Source organism: Solanum lycopersicum, chromosome 6 (assembly GCF_036512215.1).
Source record: "Solanum lycopersicum chromosome 6, SLM_r2.1".
NCBI classification, from domain to species: domain Eukaryota; kingdom Viridiplantae; phylum Streptophyta; class Magnoliopsida; order Solanales; family Solanaceae; genus Solanum; species Solanum lycopersicum.
The window spans coordinates 49,067,353-49,092,289 of NC_090805.1; the positions used below are offsets into that span (position 1 = coordinate 49,067,353).

At 31.2% G+C, this 24,937-nt stretch overlaps 3 protein-coding genes across 6 annotated transcripts; 2 read left to right on the plus strand and 1 right to left on the minus strand.

Annotated features, from left to right (window-relative positions):
• Positions 1–93: 93 nt before the first annotated feature.
• Positions 94–5,162, minus strand: LOC101263821 (nudix hydrolase 19, chloroplastic). 2 transcript variants are annotated; one of them, XM_004241231.5, is made up of 7 exons: positions 4,190–5,162; positions 3,128–3,268; positions 2,852–2,956; positions 2,183–2,282; positions 1,325–1,417; positions 934–1,199; positions 94–531 (listed from the first exon to the last, which is right to left on the minus strand). In XM_004241231.5, exons 1-6 carry the CDS (start codon positions 4,778–4,780, stop codon positions 934–936), a joined length of 1,296 nt encoding a protein of 431 aa, XP_004241279.1. In that variant the 5' UTR covers positions 4,781–5,162; the 3' UTR covers positions 94–531. The 2 variants fall into 2 exon arrangements, with proteins under 2 accessions (XP_004241279.1, XP_019069996.1); XM_019214451.3 differs by lacking the exon at positions 2,852–2,956 and having other exon boundaries at positions 4,190–4,926.
• A 7,484-nt stretch (positions 5,163–12,646) lies between these two features.
• LOG8 (cytokinin riboside 5'-monophosphate phosphoribohydrolase LOG8) lies at positions 12,647–17,056 on the plus strand. The gene is made up of 7 exons (NM_001257983.1): positions 12,647–12,760; positions 13,141–13,238; positions 13,556–13,586; positions 15,553–15,652; positions 16,493–16,563; positions 16,656–16,799; positions 17,039–17,056. Exons 1-7 carry the CDS (start codon positions 12,647–12,649, stop codon positions 17,054–17,056), a joined length of 576 nt encoding a protein of 191 aa, NP_001244912.1.
• Positions 17,057–19,376: 2,320 nt separating this feature from the next.
• Positions 19,377–23,829, plus strand: LOC101258666 (uncharacterized). 3 transcript variants are annotated; one of them, XM_010324101.4, is made up of 4 exons: positions 19,377–19,988; positions 20,246–21,371; positions 21,885–22,555; positions 22,639–23,829. In XM_010324101.4, the coding sequence occupies exons 2-4, from the start codon at positions 20,275–20,277 to the stop codon at positions 23,655–23,657; spliced, it is 2,787 nt and encodes a 928-aa protein (XP_010322403.1). In that variant the 5' UTR covers positions 19,377–19,988; positions 20,246–20,274; the 3' UTR covers positions 23,658–23,829. The 3 variants fall into 3 exon arrangements, with proteins under 3 accessions (XP_010322403.1, XP_010322404.1, XP_069154930.1); XM_010324102.4 differs by having other exon boundaries at positions 19,432–19,552; XM_069298829.1 differs by having other exon boundaries at positions 19,438–19,798.
• The last annotated feature ends 1,108 nt before the right edge of the window (positions 23,830–24,937 follow it).

Genomic DNA, 24,937 nt, shown 5'->3' on the forward strand with positions numbered 1-24,937 from the left:
AATTTGATTTAGTTTTTCGATTTAATCCATGCACACTCCTAAGTCTAACCCATCTTTCTATTTGCTAAGGACTAAAATGATACACATAGACTATTTTGATAAGGTAAGATATATATTGGACCATTTTGATCATCTTCTCTAAAAATGTATAATAGTTATGAAAGGTGTTTTTATACACAAATAAAAGGTAAATCGGGCAACAAACTCAAAAATATGAGCTATGTGGCGTAAATTATCTCTATAACACAAAATTCAAATTACAACACAAGTAGTACGAAGTGCAATTGCTTAAAATGTATACTAGCACGTTTGCTGTGTATGTATACACGTCCATTTTCACATTTGCCAGCAGCATTATTCATCTACTGAATCAATAGCAATGGAAAAGGTATTGTTGCAGCACATATGGAGGTTCATCTCCCCTACAAGTTTAATTGTTCGTCTCATCGGAGGAAAAGGTATTGTTGCAGCACATATGGAGGTTCATCTCCCCTACAAGTTTAATTGTTCGTCTCATCGGAGGGGAGTGGCCTACAAAAGAAAGAAAAAAATACATGTTGCATTCAACGGCATGGAAATGAATGTAGATTCAATGCTCTGTTTATACAGATTAGCTGTGATTTCTCTAAGTTAAAAGTTGTTTCGATCGAATTTATAAAATTCTACTGTAAACATTTCTAATGAATCCCACAGCCACCTATTTACCAAACTGACAAATTTAACTAAGCAAAAACAGAAAGCCTCAAGTTTTAGAATGACAAAGCATATTTATCATGTTTCTTCATGAGTAGACTAAGGTCATTTGAGAAGCTTACTACAGTATCAACGTTGCAATAATTTCATCAAAATCGATTTCAAACAAGATAGATGATACACATAACAAGATTAAATGACATGCTGCAAAAAAAGAAAACTTCATTAGTGAGCACCAACCTATAAATTTGAGAAAGAACTTGCAAGTTGTGATTCAACCCCATTCACCCAAGAGGAAATGAGATGATTAGCAATTGCAAAGGGCCCCGGGATAAACATAGGAGCAAGTTCCCCACTTTCCACATTGAAATCGGAAGACAAGCTCTGTCCTCTTTCTACACCCTTGCACATTTGGTCCACTTTACCACAAGCAGTCTTCTGTGCCTTCTTGTATTCCGCAATCGTGAGTGCCTTTTTCACAACTTCTCTGCTGTGCCATTTCGCATCTAGATAACAAGTTGATTCACCGCCACACAAAGAAAGAAAAAATGCCCATAATCAAAACGAATTCAAGCATTATAAGTCGAAGGAAGTCAATCAAAAATCAACAAGATTAAAAATCTAAAGTTACCTTCTAATTCCTCCTTATCCACATTAATATCCAGTGATTTTGCATAAGCAAAGAATCCCACCATAAGTTGGCATGGCATGCTGCTAGGTCCAACTGTAGAGGAATCATACAGCTAAATGATAATCACATAAGCTAAAAGAAAACTCGCATGCAAGTAATACATATAAAAGTACAGTAACAGCTACCAATGAGGAAAAGAAAAACTCCAACAGACCATTTCATGAAGCAACTGATTGGCACACAATTAGATCAACAATGCTCAAAAGAAAAATGAAAAGTTGATATGCATCACACCAATATGATGTTTTTTTAAGGATCGGTGGTAACATTAGGAGCTATTCTGGTGTTCCTTCCCTGTATTGATATTAAAAGGCATTGCTTTGTTGCTATGATGTGAGGCAATGGTTATTGCTTCATGGGTGAAGTCATGCGCTTCAAAGAATGATTCATAAAGTTATCAAAATGAAAATCGGGATCAGTCTTTCGAATCTCAATAATGGCATTTTCTTATAATGGATGTTTATCATAAATTCTGTGATTCACTTGTTCTTTGAATCTCGATTTTGAGGAGTTGGATTAACAAAGGCATTTTCTTATATTGGATGTTGAATAATCATTTGTACTGAGTTTATGTAAGTAATAGGCTTAGTAATTTTAATTTTCTTCATAAATTGTGTGATTCACTTCTCTCTTTCCGCTTCAAGTTCCACCCACCTTGTCACTTTTTGGCACTTTTCCTTGGAAAAGACACTAATTACATAATTACCTTACGTCATTGAGAAAAAGCTAGGTGTATAAAATAAGAACTAAAAGAACGGAAGGGAACAAATACCACAAATCTGTTTCCAAGAACATTACCAGGCCATGGCTGAGAACTATGGTAAACAACTTGTCCAACTTCAATACCGGTCTCCTCCCATGTTTCTCTTCTCACAGCCTCCTCCAAACTTTCCCCTGGCTACTAATAAATTTAGATACTAATTAACATGTTTCATAAATAAATTGTGAATGACAGGATCAAAAATCAATGCAGGCTAGTTGTACACCTATTAAAACAGAAAACGGGGACAGCAAACCAATCAAATAACAAAAAATAGCTGAAGTACTATGCAGGAAATTGAAATACTCCCTCAGTTCCATATTATACGACACTCTTTCCATTTTTTCTTTCTAAAGATTGATAAAAAAAATCATTTTTTTTTATGATAAGACAGTCATTTTGAAGACAATAAGATGCTAAGGTGTTTTGGGCTATGTTAAAATATTCAGCTTATGTCAAAACTCAAAAACCTTTTTTTCCTACTCCATACACTGAGGAAGAAATCAAAATTGATCACTGGCTAATAGGAGTCAAATAACTAATACACTGATGCAGGAATGAGGTTCTAGCTGACTAAATCTCTTTTTCACCATGGACAACATCCATAGAGATCAAGGCATATGAATGCTATTTTTTAACTAAATTTAGCAACAAGTTATGCAGCAGCTCGAAAATGCATTGCCCAAAATCAAAACCACGCCATATACCTCCATGAAACCAGCTAGACAACTCCACATGCGAGGCACAAATCTTGACTGCCTACTTAATAACGCACGGTCATTCTCTTTGTCAATAACTAACATAATCACAACCTGTTGCCAGGAAAAGACATGCCAAAGAAAGTTAGGTTTCTCATGTAGCATTTCAGTATGCAAGTCCCATAACCTCTTCCACGAAACAAAGAAAAACAAGTAAACCAAAAAAGTGTACAACCACAAGCAAAATATTAATCAGAGAGAACAAAATCGATCTGATTGACATACTGGATCAACTCGAGGATAGATTTTCTTCTTGCATAACTCATTAGAGCACTGTTTCCGTCTCCCAGCATCAATTAAAATGTTCTTACCTCCACAAAATCCACAAAAACGTGATGCTGTATGCCATTCTAGTAATGATCTGGCCTGATAAAATTCCAAAGCCAAAAAGTAAAACATTCAGTCAATTAAGGTTGCCATTTTTAGCATTAGAAGGTACTAATTACAAATAACTAAAACAGAATGCTACCGAATGATTGGATATGTGCAGTTCAACATTGAAAATAATGCGGCAAAAACCCAAATCCATTTGCTTAGAATTAGAAACAAACTTGATGCTAGATGGAATTATCAGGACTCTTAGACACATCCACACTTTCTGAGACAACCCTTAAAACACTCTTAATATAATTGAGGTTAAGAATCTTACGATAATAATGTTTGAAATGCACATTTACAACGTGATGTTAACTGCATAACCAGGTTGCAATTTCATAACAAGAGATCCTCTGTTAAGCAGTGGTAGATAAAGATTATGTAAGATCACTGAAGTAGTATTCCAAACATACAACATTTTCTTGCCTACAAGAATCTATATAACTAAAGATAGAACTTGAAAAAAGATATTCCGTCTCATGTTTGTTTTACTTTCCTTTTTAGTCTTTCCTTTTTAGTCCGTCTAAAAAAGAATTGAATCTTTCTTTTTTTGGCAACTCAGTAATCTAACTTCCCACGAGTGTAAAGAGCATTTTGATACACATTACATATCTTAGTTTAAGACCGAAGATTCAAAAGTTTCCTTATTTTCCTAAAATTCATGCCTTAAGTCAAAACAAAACAAAACAAAACAAATTGAAACCTAAGGAGTACATGGGTTCAAAATACCAGCTGGTAGAAGGAAGTTTATGAAAATGATTCACTACATTAATATGCCTAGTTACATATAGCTGGTGATCACAACGCAGACACCTAGAGCAGCTATCCAATTCGACAAGCAATGTATTTCTATCAATGTTATACAAGAATGTAGTTTTTGAAATTGAAAAGGCAGAGGTGAAAAACACATACATGACCAGCAATAGCAAGTTGTCCCATGGACGAAGCATTTTCCCAATCAGTGGCAACCATCAGAGTCCTAAGCTCAACAAAGCAAAACTGCTTACCCCCCAATTCTTTAACCAATCCATTACCAGCCTCTGTCACATCAATACCCCAGTACACAACATAAACCCCATCACCCTCAGAATCAGAACCCAAATAAACCAAAGTATCTTCACTCAAATTAACCTCAGAGTTCTCCAAGAAAGCCTTACAATCCTCAAAACTCAACCAACCCAGGTGCCAATTCGGCTCATTCGATTCCCTAACTGAACCAGCCAATGGCCTTCCCTTTCTGAAAGGCAAGATCTTGAAATTAGGGGAATGGGGTTCATGGGTATTTCCTAAAAGAAGGTTTTTAAGGGTCTTGAGAGCAGAGGGTGGTGAAAATGGATCAGTTGATTTAGGGGTTCTTAGCTTAATGGGGTTGCCTGCAAAGGCGTGAGACTTGAAGAAATTGGTAGACATGGTGGAGAATTGTGGGGTTCTGAGAATTGGGAATTTGGAGAGGGAGACGAGACGGGTAGCAGCTGAATTTGTGAAGGAAAGACGAAAGATCATTGCTTGAGTTCAACTCACCATTGCTGTTTTTCTCTGAAGATGGAAGATTTGGTGAGTCGATGAGAATGGTCTATGAGACGATGACATCTGGACTTGTGTGTCCTATGGTCACGTTGCATTATAATTAGCCACAATTTCATTTGTACACCTTAGACTCTTCTCACAAGGGTATACACTTATTTGCATAAATTTTTAATTTTTTGTTGTTGTGAAAATATTATTTTAAAAATATTTATACTATTCATTTAATTATATTTTTATCGGTTATCACGTCAACGTATAAAAAAAATAAAGGTATCAAGAGATATATCAATTCTATTGAGTGCTAACCAAAATTGACTCCTATCATTAAGCTTAACAATATAGTGATTCTTTTGCTCTCGTGTTAAAAAGAGTGTTTGAATAAGCTTATAACATATATTTCGTAAATATAAGTCAAAATCGATCATGAAAAACACAGTAAGCCCATTTGACACATACTAAGTGATTGATCCCTAACTTGGATGGTGGAAATCAAACCTATGCAGGATACTTGATAATTAACCTGTCTTTATTCAGTATCTACAATGTAACAATTCCTTCAATTTGCCTTGCCCAAAAAATTGTTGGCCCTCAGTAAATACATTAAAACTGTATCTTGTAGAAAAGTTATAACTTATTTAATTACCCAGCTAAAATGACTTATTTTTTCTCTTTATTATGATTATATGATATACATATAAATCATCAAACAAAAAATTAACTTTGTTTTAATAAATATGTTGACAAGAGTCTTATAGATCAATTTAGACTACATATTTAGTTAAAAGTAGCTCAACTTTTTGATTGACCGAATTAGATGAATCAAAACGGATCAAGTTAATAAATATTAACTTATCAAACTCGGACGATTACGTTGAGTGGATTATATTAGGGTAGAAGGTTAGTGGTTGGTAGTATAGTGTTGGCTTGCTTAAGGTGATTAGTGTTTGCCATTGTAGTTGTAGTATTTTAACTATTTTTTTTTTGTATATATCTATCATTATTTAGTATTACTATTTTCAATAATCTATCCTAATATGTTGTTTATTATGTTTTAGATTAGCACTACACTATTTCTGCCAGACTTTGCTTGTTTCCTTGTTACTTAGCTTGTTATATTTTTTTCATCGTTTCATTCTTCTTTATATCTGGATTTGCTATATTTGAGTCGATGGTCTTTTTGAAACAACCTTTCTTTCTCCATGAGATAGTGAGAAAATCTGCATAAGTTCAACATTTTCGGATTTCACTAGATATGTTGTTATTTATTTACTTATTATCTCCATATACCATACATTGTATAGTGTCTCATTCAACAATAATGTGTTCATATGTATATAATAAATTATAGGACGGTATTATTGTAACTTCAATTATATGCATTGCTATCCCTTTCTTGCCAACCAAAATTTTTGGAACAAATAAGAAACCAAAGCATGCAGATGAGGAGTAAATTCAAATGTTCCACTTGCTGATGGCTACTCCTGTTGTATTTCATCTCCTTTTTAGTCTAAAATGATAGAGAAATATGAATTATGATAGCTTGAGTCTGACATTTTATGTACCCAATTCCTGCTTTTATAGGGATAAATTCATCATCCTTTTCACCCATCCTATTCATATATAGTACTACTATTATCATTTAATCCAGGATTGTACTACTAAGTACTTCATCTTTAATCAGAGTTTTCAAATTTGAGCCTTAAATATAAAATTATCTTTAATAGAGAGTGCTTTATCTCAAAATTGAACCTTTCGTTACGAATTTGAACTAATCGAGCATTAACAAATAGCAAGTGGAAAAAAAAAAAGACAGCCAGAGCTATCCCTTATACAGGACCACTTGAAATTTTTAACAAGGCATTTTTGGGGTTTACCTGCCTCTTTGTCATTGCGTTTTGTCTACAAAATTCACGGACCATCTCCGACTCGTCTCTATTTTACTTTCCATTTTCTATATTTGAAAAGTGAAATAGAGAATGTCCTCTCCACCCATCTCAAAATTATCCTCTATTCTCTATTTACGGAGAGGTGAATAGTAGTTCTCCAAATTCACACTCTCTATTTTACTTTTTCAATATTTTACTATTATTTTCATTACTTTCCAATTTACATATTATTTTACATATAATTTTATTGATTAAATATCTAATATTCATAAGTCATTTTAAATGTAATATAATATTTTTTATTTTATTATTAATTTTCATTATAAATAATACACAAAATTACAATAGTTAGATGATTAATTTAAATACAAGATAACAATATAATACATAGCATAATTATTTAAATACAACATAAAATATAATAATAATATAATAATTAATTCGCGATGAAACAAGACCGTGTCAAAAAGATGTTGAACGAGAATTCGAAGTTTTGCAATTATTGCAAGTCCATCACGTTTTCAAAGAAAAAAAGTGTTACGTGATATAATGACTACATATATTATACTACACAACGTGATAGTTGAGGATGAACGTGGTCTTAATGCACCAATTCAAGATATCGTAGAGGCTTCAACTCCAACGACAGAAATGGCGTTAGATGAAAATATTCGATATGAACAATTTTTAGCTAGACATAATAAAAATGACAAAAATGATCATTTTGAATTCCGTAATGCATTAATAGAGTATTTTATAGGAGCAACGTAATAATTTCAAAAATTGAGTGATTATGTAATGTTTATCTAATTGTATTTCAATTTTATTTGAATTTGTTCGTTAATTTATATACTATATAATATTCTCATGGAATTTTTGTGATATTTAAATTTTAATAAAATATAATAATTAAATATAAAAATTGAAAAAATAATTTTTTGTATCACATGAGAATCATATAAAGTAATTATTGAGAAAAAGAAATAAATGATTTATATCATAAAATAAGAAAATAAGAATGAAATATAAATAATAATATAATATTAAAGAGAAAAAAAATTCTTTTTTAGAGAGTAAAATAGAGAATTGAGTTCGAGTTAATTGTCTGAAAAAATAGAAAAATTTATATTTAAAGAGTAAAATAGAATGTAAGATTGGAGATCTCTCGTTCTGACTTTGCTTCTCAATTTTTACTGTTAAGTTGACATATACTTCCTCCCAAGTCCCAAAGTTTATATTTTATCGCATTTTGTTACTTTAGACTAGTTTTTAAAGTTAAATTAGATTGAAATAAGTTAATAGGTGTTTAAAAAATATATATAAAGTACTTTAATTTTGTAATTCTTTTTATAATAATATATACTTTTTTAAATATTGATCAATCAAAATGTAACAAGTAAAAGAGATCCCGAAAAGTACTCTTTCTGGTACCAACTCTGTGAGAAGTTATCTTGCCGACGGTAGTACATTATTATTATGATTTCACAAATAGACTAGTACTTATTTGATTAGAGTTTTAAATAATAATTAATTACAATTCAATAATTTTAAAATATATGAGGACATCCACACAATGCTGCATCATTAAACCCTCTAATTAATAGTAGGAAAAAAAATAGAAAAAACGAAATGATTTGAATAGTCATTATCCAAACAAAGTAAAAACGACGCAAACCGGAAAATGTAGAAAAAAAGATTACCAGAATTGGGAGCCAACAAATGGCTAGAAAAGTGTAAACATCAGTACTCAGTACCAGAAAACTATGTGTTCCCATCCATATTAAATGCATATAATTAACTCATTCATTAATTAATGCAATTACCGACTTTGCTTTTTTCACCTAGTGTTGAGTTTCTCATATTTTAAATAAAATCCAATTAAATTGAATTTAAATATCACAAAACTCATTCATAAAGACGACACTCTCAACCAGACTTTATTCATAACCAACACTTTAAATCCTGATACATACCTTTGTCATCCCACCTAAACTCATATTGGTTAGCAAAAACTAGGTATGCAATGAAAAACACTTCTATCCATTTTGTTGTCACGAAGAGGACTTGAAACAAACAATGAATCTAGATGTTGTGACCACTTAGGATCGAGAAAATTGATTTGATGGGTTGATTATTTATATTAGTATGCCTCCAATACATTAATAAGGTTCGGGACTGTGTTCGCCTGACTCAGATTTGCCGTCCAATAAGATCTTGAGCAAGCTGAGTTGATTTGATTTGATTTAATGAGATAAATATGAACAATCATTGGGTTTCAAATACCAAATAATTAGGTTGATTCTGATAATTTGTCAAGCTTATATATTTTGTAATATATATATATATATGTTTGTCAATATGTGTTATGAAAATCAGAAATTACTAGTTGTAATAAATCATTCAGAAACACGAAGTAACTGAGATTTTTAGAACCAGTAAGTAAGATGAACAGAAATTTATTTGTAAAAAATAATTGAATCTGTAAAAACTTACCAGAATCTGGAATATTCTTTTTAATAATTTTGGAAGAAAATCAAGTCTACTGAATTCACAGTGCCCCTAATGAAATTATTCCCCTCTAGGATCCGAGGTTTGATTTGGAATATAACATCCCAGGGTAAAATGATCTTAATCGGTAGAGTGTAGATACCAAAAACTCTACTGTCAGCGAATCAATCCACATCAGGAAAGTACACGAAGAAATATGTGTTTAGAAGAAAAAGGAAGATCAGAAAATTCATAGGGAAATATTCTGAAGACTGAATGGTATTTATAGGCAAGAAGAATATATTCTGAAAGGTTGCAACCCTTTCAGAATTGACACGACTATTAATGAAAGGTTGCAAACTTTCAAATGATATTGACTGTTCCTGAAAGTTGCAACCTTTCAGAACAGTCATGGCAGGAATTTTAAATATAACCGAGTAAGTTAACTAAAAAGTTGAAAACATTTCGATTAACTTCTGTTATCAATTAATTAATTCAAAATAATTTTTGGACATTTAATTAATTAAATAAATAATTAAAATAAATTTGTCCAAAATATAATCTCTCGATCGATCATTTGCCGTAGCCGTAGCCGAAGCGAGCGACGACGGCAGCGCAAGGGGGTCCCTCTTTCCAACCCTTTTAACAATTAATAGGAGTGTTTATTTATTTAAACTCTCCTATTTTCATTTCTATTACTGATGAGGGATAATTGTCTTTTTCATTAAAGCATTAGAGTACTTTTCAAGTTCCCAACCTTTCAAGTTTTAAACTTTTCAAATTTCTCTCCTTTCCTTTATTTCCCATCAATTCTTGCTACATACCCAACAATATATATATCATTTGTTTATTTTATTTTTTCAGAATTACTATTCCAATTTTCTTTTTAATTTTTATGAAATGTTGATAGTAATTATTTTATAACTGATTTGATAGCCTTAGGGAAAAAATCCATACTACAAGCCATGTATAGCTAGATGTTGAACTCTATAGTTTTTTAACACCGAAATATAATTGAGTATGGGTTGAGTGTGACATTAATTAATAGTACATACAATATGAATCAAAAATTGCAAGTATCCATTTTTATCTTTTTTTTTTTAATTCGTTCATATTCAATCTTATCCGTTCATTAAAAACCACCTATATATATCCAGATTATGGTTATAGCCACAGGGCATGGAGGTGAGAAATGCCTTTTTACTTTTACATGCGAAATTAATTACCACTAGTGAAAAAGTCTCCGTTACTGAAAACCATGCAATTTTCTTTTCTTACCTCATCGATTCACCTCTCTCCCTTAAATTCTTGCTCGCTTTCTCTCACTTTTATATAAATATAAGTATATAAAATACGTTATTGAATATAAAGCGAGAAAAATTTATATATATATATATATATATATATATATATATATATTTTGTTCCCCTCTCTCCCCTGTCCAAGATATCGCTAGTCACTCTCGCCTCTATCGCTTATACAAACAAAAACTAAATGTACAAATTGTGTTCCTGTTTATATAAAGCGAGAGAAAATTGTATATACACTTGCAAATACATGTATCTTCGTCCTATACATTTATAATTATACAATACAAATATTCTTCTGTCCAATTTTCTTTTGTCTTTTTCTCTTTCACGTTTTATACATATACAAATTATTCAATTGATTTGTGTACAAACTGCTTTCTTTTGTATATGTATATCAAATAATACAATTGATTTATCTATATATGTATAACGAATTGTACATATTTATGTTTGCTATGGAATACAATTATGAGATGAAAGAATTAACTAAGACCATCTCCAACTCACCTTTATTTTACTCTTCATTCCTATATTCGGAGAGTAAAATAGAGAATGGGCACTCCAACCCACCTCCAAATCACATACTATTCTCCAAATTCAGAGAATTGAATAGTAATTCTCCAAATTTGGAGAACTACTATTCATGCTCTCTATTTTACTTTTTAAATATTTTATTATTATTTCTATTACTTTCTAATTAACATATTATTTTGCGTATAGTTTCTTTAATTAAATATCTAATATTCATAAGTCGTTTTAAATGTAATATAATATTTTTAAAAATATATTATTTAATATATATTACTTTAATTTCAAATCAATGTATTTTTTTTATGATTTTCACTAATAGTAAAATTTTATTTTATTATTAATTTTCATTACAAAGAATATACAAAATTAAAATGGTAAGATGAAAAATTTAATTTAAATACAAGATAATAATAAAATACATAACATAATAATTTAAATACAACATAAAAAACAATAATAACATAACAATTAGTTCACGATGAAACAAGAACCATGTAAATAAGATGTTGAACGAGAATCAAAGTTTTGCTTATATGATAAATATTTAAAGATATAATTTTTCTTTTACTTTTATTGGTTCCACTTAATTTTCTAATATATTTATAAGAGAGAAAAATAAGTTACTTTTTTAAAGGACAATTTGATAAACATTTTAAAGTCGTTAATATTTTTTAAATTCTATATCAAATTAAATATTGTCATATAAAATGAAACGGATGGAATAGTAATTTTATGACCAAGAAAGCTAATACTATTATCATACGTTTCTAAAGTTGCACGTTGTGAGTCCTATTTAATTTGACTCACAGTACCCCAACGGCCCACACAGAGTAATATGTACGGATACTTTACTACTTGCGAGGCTCATTATTGACTAGTACTTATCATTATTATTATTATCATTACTAGTAATAATTTCTGATTACATTAATGCAAATGACGAGTGTACACATGGGATAATTACTCTATTCCTTCTCATTCACAAATTAGGCATTTAAATACTTTACTCATGTTCGTTCGTTATTCAATTCATTAGAGGAGCCAGTAGTGTACATATACGTTATAATTTCAAGTAGGTGGGATGTAGGCAGGTAGATCTCAGGTGAGAAGATGCGATTTTCGAGATTTCGATAATTTTTTCATAAATTTTATATTTAATTTGAGAAACAAATTTATATATCTCTGATGAGAATTCGATTCATTTAAACACGTATAATAATAAATTTAAAATTCTGAGAATTCAACACAGAGATCATAAATTTCTACGCGAACAATCTCACACAAACGAAATTGAGTATATATTTTTTCTAGTTCCTTTTTTTCTTAATGGTTGTTAATCAGTAGAAGTTTAATATCTCGTTAAAATTAACAAGATAAAATCTAATACTGTTACGCAATACAGATTGTGGATGCACGTGGCAATTTGATAAGCAATAATTCTTTATTGCTACTTGTCCAAGAGGCATGGAAGTTATTACTATATGTTACATAACATTTATTTTATTTTCAAAATTAAAACTTTTACAACTATAAAAGGTAGCGTAACTTGTTCCATTATTTATACTAGCAAGTAGTCAAGATACCCACCATTATATTCCCACATATACAGAAAGAGAAAAAAAAAAGATATGGAGAATGAAATAAAAGAGTCAAAATTCAAGAGGATTTGTGTGTTTTGTGGGAGTAGTGCTGGAAAAAAGAGCATCTATAAGGAAGCTGCAATTGAGCTTGGAAGAGAAATAGTAAGAAAAATACTATTCTGTTTCTTAAACACTCTAATTGTTTTTCGTCTCTTTATGATACTGATGATGATGATGCATGTTAGCTTATAGAAAATTGTGAATTACATGGGAATTTTTCTGGGATTAGTATGAAAATTCGCAAGAAACTTATTTTTCTACAAATTTTCATACTAATCCCAGAAAAATTTCCATATAATTCACAGTTTTCTTGTAGTGTTATGCGTATACTTTATTGTTATTATTATGTGTAGATTATATGAATCATCACTGTGTATACATATCGAGCCATTTAAGCCAATTGTGAAAATGTTATGTTTTTGTTCAGGTTTTTGAAGTTGCTATTTTATTATATACTTAATATTTTTTTGTATAAAACAAAGGTATCAAGAAAAATAGACCTGGTTTATGGAGGAGGCAGCATTGGTTTGATGGGTTTGGTCTCTCAAGAAGTTCATAACGGTGGTCGCCATGTCCTTGGGTTAGTTCTTTCTTCTTCAAATATATTTTTTTATCAATTAACTTGAAATTATTGACAACTTGCTTTTAATTTGATCAATCACTTGAAAATTCGTCACAAAATAAGTGTTGCTTTAAAAATTTAAGACAAAATATAATACCCACTTCATCCCAAAATAAATGTCTCATAAAAACTTACTAAGCTATACTACTATTTTCAATGAAAGTAAAGTGAGCTTAAAACTAAAGTTATTTTGGGACCTAAAGTGTTTGATTAGTCAAGATTTTTAATTTCTAAGTTAAGTATCGTAACAAATTTTTACATGTTCTTTTCTTCAGTGTGATTCCCAAGACATTAATGCCGAGAGAGGTATGTTTTTTAGTCACAATATTAAGATGTTAATTTGACTTATATATATACTTGATTATTAATTAGTTTAATCAAGTGAAACAAAGAAAATAAGGAAACAAATGAAATTAGGGGGATTTTGTGGTAGCCTCTCATATTTGATGTATTTTGTACCTCATTCTTGTTATCTCTGTGTGAAGTTTATTCTTGTTGTTGGTATGTGATCCTAAAAAAAGGAAGTTGGAATATTTTGATACTAGTATTGTATTTAGTTATGTGGTATGTTTGGTTTTAATATTTTTGTTTTCAGAATTTTCTTGTTCGATAGGCTATCGCTTTCTTTATTCCCTTCCCTCCCTTTTGGTCCCCCTGTTCTAACACAACAATTTGTCTTCTTTGCGGACTACTTAATTTAGATATATATAAAAAATAGGAACATGTTTCCGTTAGGGTCAAACCTTATCATAATATCAAAAATTATAGCTGATAGTAAAGGTATAACCTTATTTCTTAATTAAGCTCAGTATATTCGATCATAATCTACGATCAGGACTACCCCAGTCTCTGCGTAAGCAGTATGTCGGGTAAACATGCTTTGTCATAGGATGTTGACTTTATCTAATCATTAATACCCCCTCCAAAACACGTACCTTATGTAGCATGTTGCTCAATCTTCAGAATCAAATCCATGACCTCGACTCTGATACCATGCCAAAAACTATAGTTGATATAACTTTATTCCTTAAGAAATCCACCAAATAAACGTCATGTTCTATCATGACTCCTGCCCAGGCCACTTCAACCCTCTCGTAGACCTTGCCATAGGCCGTACTATGTTTGACTAGATATTTTTTAGTTAAGCGAACACAATATATAATTAAACATGAAAAATCAGCTCCAAAAAAGTTCAACCATTATAATATAATGGAAAATTATTATATAGAGACTATACATCTTTTCATAGTTATCTTTCTAAATAAATAGAGATCGATTCATGACAGATCTGCATAGTTCAAGCAGAAAGCAATGGATGTAATTGAGCGTGCCGTGTTGCCTAGTATATTAACAGCAGTTACGTACAATAGTAGACTGGAGAAAGGACGACGACCCTGCATAGAGGCTGCAATATATGCATTACAAGCCTCATCGTTTTCTTTTTGTTCTTTTCCCCACTATTCTTCCTTTTTATTCTTGTTTTATATTGTTATAAATTGCAATTACGAGGTCGGTGATTGAGTTTAGAATTTAAATAAGGAGGTTTATGTTTAAAATTTGAAGAAATAGAAACATAAAATAGTCAAAGAGATAGTTTGATATATACTATATCTATTTAAAAATTATATTAAGCAAATAATATAATTTTCCGATAAAATAAATTTAGATGAACTCCTGACTATAAGGTGACTCCGCCATTGTCGGTATATATATACCCCTCTTCTGAGGCCACAAAGAGAGACCCCCCCACTCCCCCACCAATAGTTTCTGGAGATAATATGTCTAACTCAGTGACTCTATATATATCCAGTTGGTGTGGGGCTAACAAAGTTGAGTGTCAGTTGACTTCTAGTATGGGTATTTTTGCATTGACTTTGGTAAAATTACATAACATGTTAATCTAAATCTAGTCAAATAACGTATATAATTCATAAAAGAGTACTTATTTTTTCTTTACGTAGCGAAAGCAAAAGAATAAAATAGATCACAGTTGAAATTTACTAATCGATCGTGAATGTTACAATATGTTTGAACGATGACTTACTATGGGTGTTAGAGGCGGAGCAAAGATCGGGAGTTTTGGAATTTTAAATCAATTTTATTTGAGTGTTCATATATTAATATAGATATATATTTATTTAATTTTACGAAAAAGCTAGTGAATTTATTAAAACCCATAAAATCCTACCTAACTTCACCTCTAATAAACCCGAATTTCCAACCATTTGAATACTTTTACTATAATAATAAATAGTTGTGGTGCCACATGCAGATAACTGGTGAAACAGTAGGAGAAGTGAAGGCAGTTGCAGATATGCACCAGAGGAAAGCTGAGATGGCCAAACATTCTGATGCCTTTATTGCTCTACCTGGTTCCTCTTCATTCTTCCCCATTTTCACCATATAATAACCACCTTATCATATAAATAAAATTTTCATCAACAGGTTTATCATCTACTTTATAAAAAAAGGCATAATATATAAATATGTCCTTTAATTTGACTTCGAATCATATTTATGTCCTTCAACTTTGAGTGTGTACAAGTCGACTCTTAAACTTGTATAAAGTTGAACAAATAAACACACATGTCCTACATTGTCATTTTTTGTCCAACGTAGTGTCCTATGTGTATTTTGTTGTGTAGAACTCATGTGTTTATTTATTTAAAAGTTGGATAGTTAAGTGTCTGTTTGTGCATAATGAAAGTTGGAGGTCAAAGTTAAAATTTGAAACCAAGTTTAGGATCCAATATATGTATTATGCCTAAAAAAAATGTGCTAATGACTTAGCAGTACTAATATAATTGTCGCTATATGCACTAATATAGTATAGGAATTTATTTATAATCTAACACTCTATATAATATCGCTAAAGACTCTAATGACTTTGAATGTAATGATATTAACTCAATTTCTGTTAAAAGAAAAAAAGTTATTGTCACCGAATATTTTGAATTATTAAAAAGAATCATTTTCTCGAAGATGATGGCATAAATTATCTTTGAATATATTATTATTTTATACAATTAGATCAAGGTGACATACGACGATAAAAATATTTTTTATGAGTATATCAATTTAATTATTTTGCGCTCGCATTCACTAATTTATACTATTTCTTTACAAAATACATATGACTACCTTTTATTTTCAAGAAATTAAACTATGGCAATTCTAGTGAATTTATTGGACTAATTGAGTAAATATTACAGGTGGCTATGGAACTTTAGAAGAGCTTCTTGAAGTCATTGCTTGGGCTTATCTTGGAATCCATGATAAACCGGTAATCAAATTTCTAATTACCTTTAATCAACTTAATTAGAATTTTTTTCCCCATGATTAACAGTAAATTGATTGAAATAATATTAATTGCAGGTAGGATTATTGAATGTAGATGGTTACTACAATTCCCTTTTGACGTTTATTGACAAAGCAGTGGAGGAAGGATTCATCTGCCCTAATGCCCCCCAAATTTTTGTATCCGCTCCTAATGCCAAGGAACTTTTAAATAAACTCGAGGTAAATGATATCAGAGTCAGGTATATTTTTGTTTGACTTTTTAATCCACGCCCCAGTACTTGAAGAGGAAGTTATATGGATAAAAGTTTCATACAAGTTGAAAAATGAACGGGTGAAGTGACTTTTAGGATAGAATTGGGCTCAAGTACTATCATATCTTTATGATTGGCTAATTCTGATTCATGTTGCGTCTATTATTGATATATCTGAAATAATAGTATATTACTATCATTTTTCAGGGATATTTTTCTCAGTGATGAAACTGTTGCATCAAAAAATTGGGAAAATGTGGAGTCAGATTATTCCTCCAAGATGGTTCTCCATGCCTCCTCATGAGAAGATTAATTTTAGAACAACAATCAGTAATGTATAAGTTATTTTTCAGTTTTGTTTTCTTACTATTTCTCTCAACTATGGTAAAGTGTTAATAATGATTATCATGGTTATAATATATTTGTTTTAATCTAAAAACTACCAACTACAACTTCTTTTAAGCATTTTTTTATTGATGATTGAATGATCACGACTTTTTTTCTTTAAAAAAATAAAATTTATAATAAAAAATAAATATTTAATATAATTATAAATTAAATATCTCATTAAAAAATAAAAAAAATATTTTAAAATAACAGAAATCGAGTGGAATGCTTTCCGCTCGGGCATTCTTTTCAAATTTGTTGTGAAATACATTTTTCTTAAGCGAACGATATTAATTAATCTTTTTTCTTCGTAATACATATATATGTACATTTTATCTTTTCGAATATATAAAAACATACTTAGGTATATTATTTTAGTAGTATTACAAAAATATTTCTTTCAAAATTGAGAGAGCAAAGAAGTACGCAACCATGTGGAAATGCCTCGAGGTTGGTATTACTCCACTTATACTCAATCTAAAAACAGGACCAGGTTCTTCACCTTGACGGTTTCACCAAGTGATTGGCTTGTTCGTATACATTTGTGTTATATATATATATACATATTAATTTATGTAAAAGAAAATTAGATACGATAATGAGTCTAGAATTTATTAAAATTAATCTCTCTATCATCGTATGATAAGAATAAAATTGAGTATATATAATGGTATACGAAATTTAAATTTTCACTAAAGGTTTAATATATATTTAAAAAATAAACATATGATAAAGTCAAAGGAGATTTTTGATATCTACCTACAAAATAACTTTAATCATATAATTTTTCGCGGAAGGGAGTTTAGAGAAACCCCATTGGCTCCCCTCGAATATATACATTATCCTCTTTAAACTTCACTTATGAAATTTCGTATTGAATTTATTATTATTATAAAATAGGTAAGTAATGATTTATTTATCACTTCTATTTAATTGAATTCCTTTTCCTTACTATAAACCTATAGTTTTTATTGTTTAACAATTTTCATATACTATTAATTTTGAATTAATTATTACAATACTAAATAACTTAACTAAAATAAATATTTGATTCGAAATTCTTTATCGCCCCATTGGTCAATTATTGAAACTCTCAAGAGAATTCCTAGTGAAATTTGTACAAAAAGAAAAAAAGAAAATTCCTCTTTTGGATGAGGTGGACAACACCAAATGTGCATTGTATGTTATTGGGAATAAAAACATTATATGTAATGGCATGGTCAAAATCGTGTTGCCCGTGAAAAGTTAGTAATTCCTCCCTTGAGATGAAAATCAACGTTTCATTAGTCATCTTTTAGATAATATTTTCAATATTAAGCAACGGTATCGAATATTTGAATAGAACTCTATAAATTTATTAGCGATAAATTAATAGAATTATATATATTTATTTTTTTCTATCCTATCAAATAAAATGAAATAGAGGGAGTAGATGAAGTCGGGAGAATGTGAATTGTATGAAAATATTCAGCGTTGACAAAATAAATATAGCTTTATTGTGAATTAGACAAACTAAAGAAGCTTTTTTCTAATTTAGTGTTACTTTAGACTTGAGATACTACGTTAACTTTCAACCTCTCAAGCAACGCTTGCAATGAAGTCAGCTCCTCTCTTTGACCACACGTTCTTTAGTGTTTGCTTCAGGTGATAATCATTTCGATTTTGTTTTTTTTGATATCAACTCGTTTGATTAATTTAGATTTATGATCTTTAATAACCATTAGAGTAGAAACGCTTCTGATATTTTCCATCATACCATATTGAAGAGTATCACATTTTGATATAATGCATGCATTAATTATATGTATTAGTAATTTCTTCTTTGGTGCATTTTTTCATGCTATGTATAACTAATTAGTTATATATTCTATTGTGTATCGAGGAGTGTATTGCTCTTGTAAATAGATATTTTTACGCAATATATATTATTTTTAATATACCAAATCTAACAACGGATAAGTAAGTATAACTAATACATGCATTACTAATGCACTCTATTTAATATTATTTTTATACACTCAACTAGACGATAATGTATACCAATATTGGCCCTTACGATAGAAAAGAATCAGTCCATGACCAAAGATTTGTTGTGTTCAACATTGACAGAGTTTGGCAAGAAGGCAATATATGTACCAAACCAATAAAGTCAATCCTTGCCAACCCATTTTTAATTTCTCCCACATATATAAATCTCTTCATTATTACTCAACTTTTTTAGTTTACCTTGGAGGCTTTGCTTTAGCTTAATTTGCTGAATAAGAAATTAAAAGGCAAATCTTCTTCGTCCCCCATTCATTTCTATTATTTCTTTCTTGTTTCTTTACTTCCAAGGTAAATCCATATTTCTACCTAGCACTTCTTTTTTCTTCATATTTGTATCCTATTGTATGTATTCCTTTGTTACCTGATACCTGTTGCTGGTGGGAGGTAGCACGTATCTCATAAAATTAGTACTGGTGTGCGAAAGCTGACCCAGACATCATGGTCATAAACAAAAGTATTTTCTTTTTGTTAGCAAGGATTTTGTTGAGGGGATTCAAGAAAATCGAAAAGTACCATATCTTTATGCTATTTACGGTATAATAACTTATGTCTATATTAATAGTGAAGTACAATAGTTTTTTATGAATTTAACGACGTTGTAAATTAATTTAGTGTAACCACAAAGATTAGAGCACCAAAAATGCAGGGGTGAACCTTCTTTTGTGGCAGCAAAGCCGGCTTTTAATTAGTGGGAAATTATAAGAACACTAACCATATAGTTAAGGTAACGCGTTGCTTTATATTATTTGTTTAAAGTGTTAATCCCATGTGACCTTTGCTGCATTTCCTATGCCATTCTTCAACTTCACTTTATTACTTAGAACACACACTTTGTCTCTGCCCAAGATCCAATGAACAAGCTCATTTAATCATCTATTTAAGTCTACTTGTATTATGTGTTGTACTAAGAGATAACAATTTTCTTGAATTGTGCTTTTTCCTTTTCTTCTAAGAGTTGCTTTTCACTTCATATATTTGTAGGTGGATAGTTTTCATGTGGATGAACTTTGATGGGGTTAGTTAGGAATCTTGATATGAGAAGTGGAGATTCTTTAGAAGGATTGTTGAGTGACAAAAGTAAGATGAGACAACAAAAGAGTGGTTCTTCAAGGGTTGTTACTTTGTTAACTTGTTTACAGTTCATGTTTGCTGTTTATGCTACATTTCTTCTGTATTACATGAGCCCCTCTATAGATTTAAGGTCTAAACCAGATTTTAGTTGGACTACAAGAATTGCTAACCAATGGAAGCAATTCATAATCCCTCCTCACGTCGTTACTCGTTATAATCAGGAAGCTAATTCAGTTGTTAGAGCTGAAAGTACTCAACCAAGTAGTCCTTCTGAAGTTTGTGAGCATGAGAAGATTGATTTTGTACAGAAGAAGTCGAACGATGCTGTCATGATCAAGTTGAAGACAGAGCTTTATCAAGAAGTGCTAGATTTTCAAAGAAAGTCCTTTGGTGCTGAGACTCTATCTCAACTGATGGCAATGAAGTCCAAATGGGATTTGCGCGGTCCAAACAAGCCAAAAATCACAGTGATTTTGAATCATTTTAAGAGGAAAACACTTTGTGCTCAGCTTGACTCTTTGCTAGGCCAAACCCTCCCATTTCATCATGCTTGGGTGCTCTCATTTGGAAGTCCAAATGAACAGTCCTTAAAGAGAATTGTTCATAGATATAATGACTCGAGAATAAGCTTTATCAGTTCAAGCTATGATTTCAAGTACTATGGAAGGTTCCAATTGGCCTTACAAACAGAAGCTGACCTTGTATATATCATCGATGATGACATGATCCCGGGGAAAAAGATGCTGCAAATGTTTGCACATGTTGCAGGAACAGACAAGTACAAAAATTCTGTTTTGGGCAGCATTGGTAGGATTTTGCCTTTTAGACAGAAGGATTCTAGTTTTCCGAGCTATAGGAAGTTTCGATCCAAGGAAGCAGGGCTGTATTTACCTGATCCTGCCTATAACATCACAGTGAACAAAATTGTTCAGGTGGATTTCCTCTCTAGTTCTTGGTTTATGTCTGCTGAACTTGTCAAGACACTCTTTATCGAGACACCATTTACGTTCATGACAGGGGAAGACTTGCACTTAAGGTATGTACTTTAACGGGCTTTACTTTTCTGTGCCAAAATATTTCACACAGTAAATCATATGTACACTTTCAGAAATTTCATCAATCTCTTCATTTAAGAAAAGATAATAAATTTGCGAGTCAGTCATATGTTAATGAGTACATTACATAAAGTAATATAACTTTGTTCATATATTGATATAAAAAATGTCAATATTCTAGGACTGCTCCACTTGATAATGCATAGTGTACCACTAGATTGTTATCTGATAAAGATTAGCATTTTGCAAGTTGATCATTAGAATGTCTATTCTTTTCTAGGCACTTTAGAAAAGAATATTCTTCACCTAATAATATTTGATTTCTTAATGATCAACTTTTCTGCAAAAAGTATTATACTATTGGAGTCCTGCATATTCTGTGTCTCTCTTGTTTGATCCTTAAGTAATCCTCTTTTTGGCTTTTAATCTGCTTTATGAAAATAAAGGAACTTTATAAGAACTTATAATGACTTCAATTTCATTAAAAATTGCAGCTATCAGCTTCAGAAGTATAGAAATGCTGCTTCGTTTGTGCTACCAGTTGATCCAAAAGATAAAGACACTTGGGGTGACAGTGAGCATAGGCTTGCCTATGTATCCGAAACAACTGTAATTTTCAAAGACATTGTTCAAGTACGAGATGATCAGTGGTGGAAGGTGCTTTCTACTGGCTACGTGACACAATGGGCTGCGATGTATCCACAAAAAATCGATGTGCTTTTCTATGCCCACTCTGTCGATGAAGTTAAAGCTCTTGCGCCTCTTCTGCTAAAGTTCAGTTCAACTGTTGGAAAAAAGGCCTATATCGTTGTCTCAGGAGGCAAATTTTGCCCTTGTGAAGATGCTGCAGCAGCTTTGAAGTGGCCTAAGACAGTATGCAAGGAAAAAAGATTCAAGATTATGGATCTAGGAGTTGGTGCTTTATCAGGAAATTCAAATTCAGAAGTGCCTGTTGTTCAAGCAGTGTATGCTAGCATGAAAGGACTGATCAAAATTCACAATCCTAGCTTAGTGATCACAGTAGACGATACAGACTCTAACGTGAAGAAAGCTCTGAAGATGGCTACTGAAGCTAACACAAATAGTTCAACACTCGTTCTTCTTCCAAAGTCATCGGTGTCAAAGGTTCTTTGGATGGCTGATATTCGTTCAACAGCATTGCCAAGTAAGAACTTAATGTATTTTACACTAAATACTTCCCTTTTTTTTTGTGTAGATTTCTGAACAGCGCGTTTTTTTTTACTTCAGATTGGAACCGTATGAAGATTCATGTGAATATCATCACACAAACCAGAGCTAATTCACTTGCAAGGCTTCTCAAGTCTCTAAGTGATGCATACTACATTGGTGAAGAAGTTCCTATAACTTTCAACATGGATAGCAAGGTGGATGAGGCAACTCTAAAGCTTGTCAACTCATTCAATTGGCCTCATGGACCCAAAATTCTTCGAAGGAGAATCATTCAAGGAGGCCTAATTCGAGCAGTTAGTGAGAGTTGGTACCCCTCATCGGACGATGATTTTGGTCTCTTACTTGAAGATGACATTGAAGTTTCCCCATACTATTACCTTTGGATCAAATATGCGCTCTTATCCTACCACTATGACCCTGAAATATCTCTCCCTGAGCTCTCCTCGATCTCTCTTTACACTCCACGGTTAGTGGAAGTTGTAAAAGAAAGGCCTAAATGGAATGCAACAGAATTCTTCAAACACATCCATCCAAACACACCTTATCTCCACCAGCTACCTTGCAGTTGGGGTGCAGTTTTTTTCCCAAAGCAATGGCGGGAATTCTACGTTTACATGAACATGAGATTCACAGAAGACGCGAAGCAGAATCCTGTACAAATCCCAAGATCAAGAACCAATGGTTGGCAAGCATCTTGGAAGAAGTTCTTGATAGACATGATGTACTTAAGAGGGTACGTTACACTTTATCCGAATTTTCCAAATCAAACAAGCTTTTCGACTAATCATATGGAACCAGGAGCACATATTGCAGCTAAAGAAAATGTGATCAAACATAACAAGGCTGATTTTGAGGTGCCATTGCTAAAAGAAGACTTTAGAAACTTTCTACCTAATGGAAAAATGCCTGCAGCTACAAGATTACCTTCATTAAACCTCTTTAATCAACCAGTTTCTCTCAAGGGCTTAAAGGCAGCTGGTGCAAAACTGGGACAGGATATTCTTAAATGCAATCAAACAGAGATAGTAACTGTGAACCATGAGACAGGTGTACCTTCACATTGTACAAAATTCTAAAAAATTCATAATTTTTTTTCTTCTTCTTTCATTTATAGATCATTGAAGGTTTATTTGATAAGTTTTTTTCCTTATTGTTATACATTTAAGTAAGGACTAAGAGTTGTATAGTTTAACATTGTAACAGCCAAAAAGTGGCTATCTGCACACTGTATGTATCCTTCTTTTCTCATTTTCACTCTTCCTTGACCCTCTGAATTCATCTTGAAAAGCAACAAACAATACATCCAGCAAAATCTCACGAGTGTGATATGGAGAGGATAGACGGTAAGCAAACTTTATCACGAGCTACTTTATGCAGGTGAAGAGGTTATTTTCAAAAGATTCTCATTGCACAAAAATAGCCAAAAAAGCAATAGATTCGTGTGATACAAAAACAATAATAGAATTTATGAGACTCTTTTTAACTTACTTACAAAAAAGTCATAATGGCCAGAAACCCGTAATGATTATTCAAATAATTAATTATTCCAAGAAGTATTTTTTTTCTTTTTAATTTCAATTTTTTTCGATAAAGAAAGAAATTTTTTGAGAAAATAGTAAGACATTTGTTCACTTGGCATGTCCAAGAATCACTTCATGCAACAGTCATACACATTTTAACTCATGCGTTGATTAAATACTCTTGTCATTGCATTACTTTATAAAATCTGATTTTGAAGAAGAAATTTTAACAAACAAATTAAAAATAAAAGATGAATATATTTATCATTTGTTAAAATATTGACTTCAAAGAAAATATTTATGTAAGTTAAAAATGATAAACTTACTTGAGGCAATTAGAAATAAATGTTAATACTTACTAAACTATCTATCATTTTATTAGGACAACAATTGCTTAATTTTTTTCTAACTTAATTATGAAGCATGATTTAAAAGGAAAATGAGAGAGTATTAAGTATCAAATATAAACAAGAACAAAAAAGAGCAAAGGTAATTTAATCCCTAAATGTTGATTGTTGCGTGAGTTTTTGAAATATTGATTTCAATCAATTTATGCTAACAATTTTGGACAGGTAGTGGTTGTGCACTCTACTTAACCTTTCAACTTTATGTTTAAATCTTAATACATAAGCAACTTCTAAAATACACGTAAAACATTTTCCAAAATTTGAATATACAATACGATAATGCTGTATTATGTATTTTAAGTGAAAAATTATAATTCAAATATCTAAATGTAATTTATTTACGCACTTAAAAACTACTTAAATCTTAAGCCTTGTGGTTATATCAAGACATCTTGCATTAGGAACATATTTTACTAACAACAAAATTAA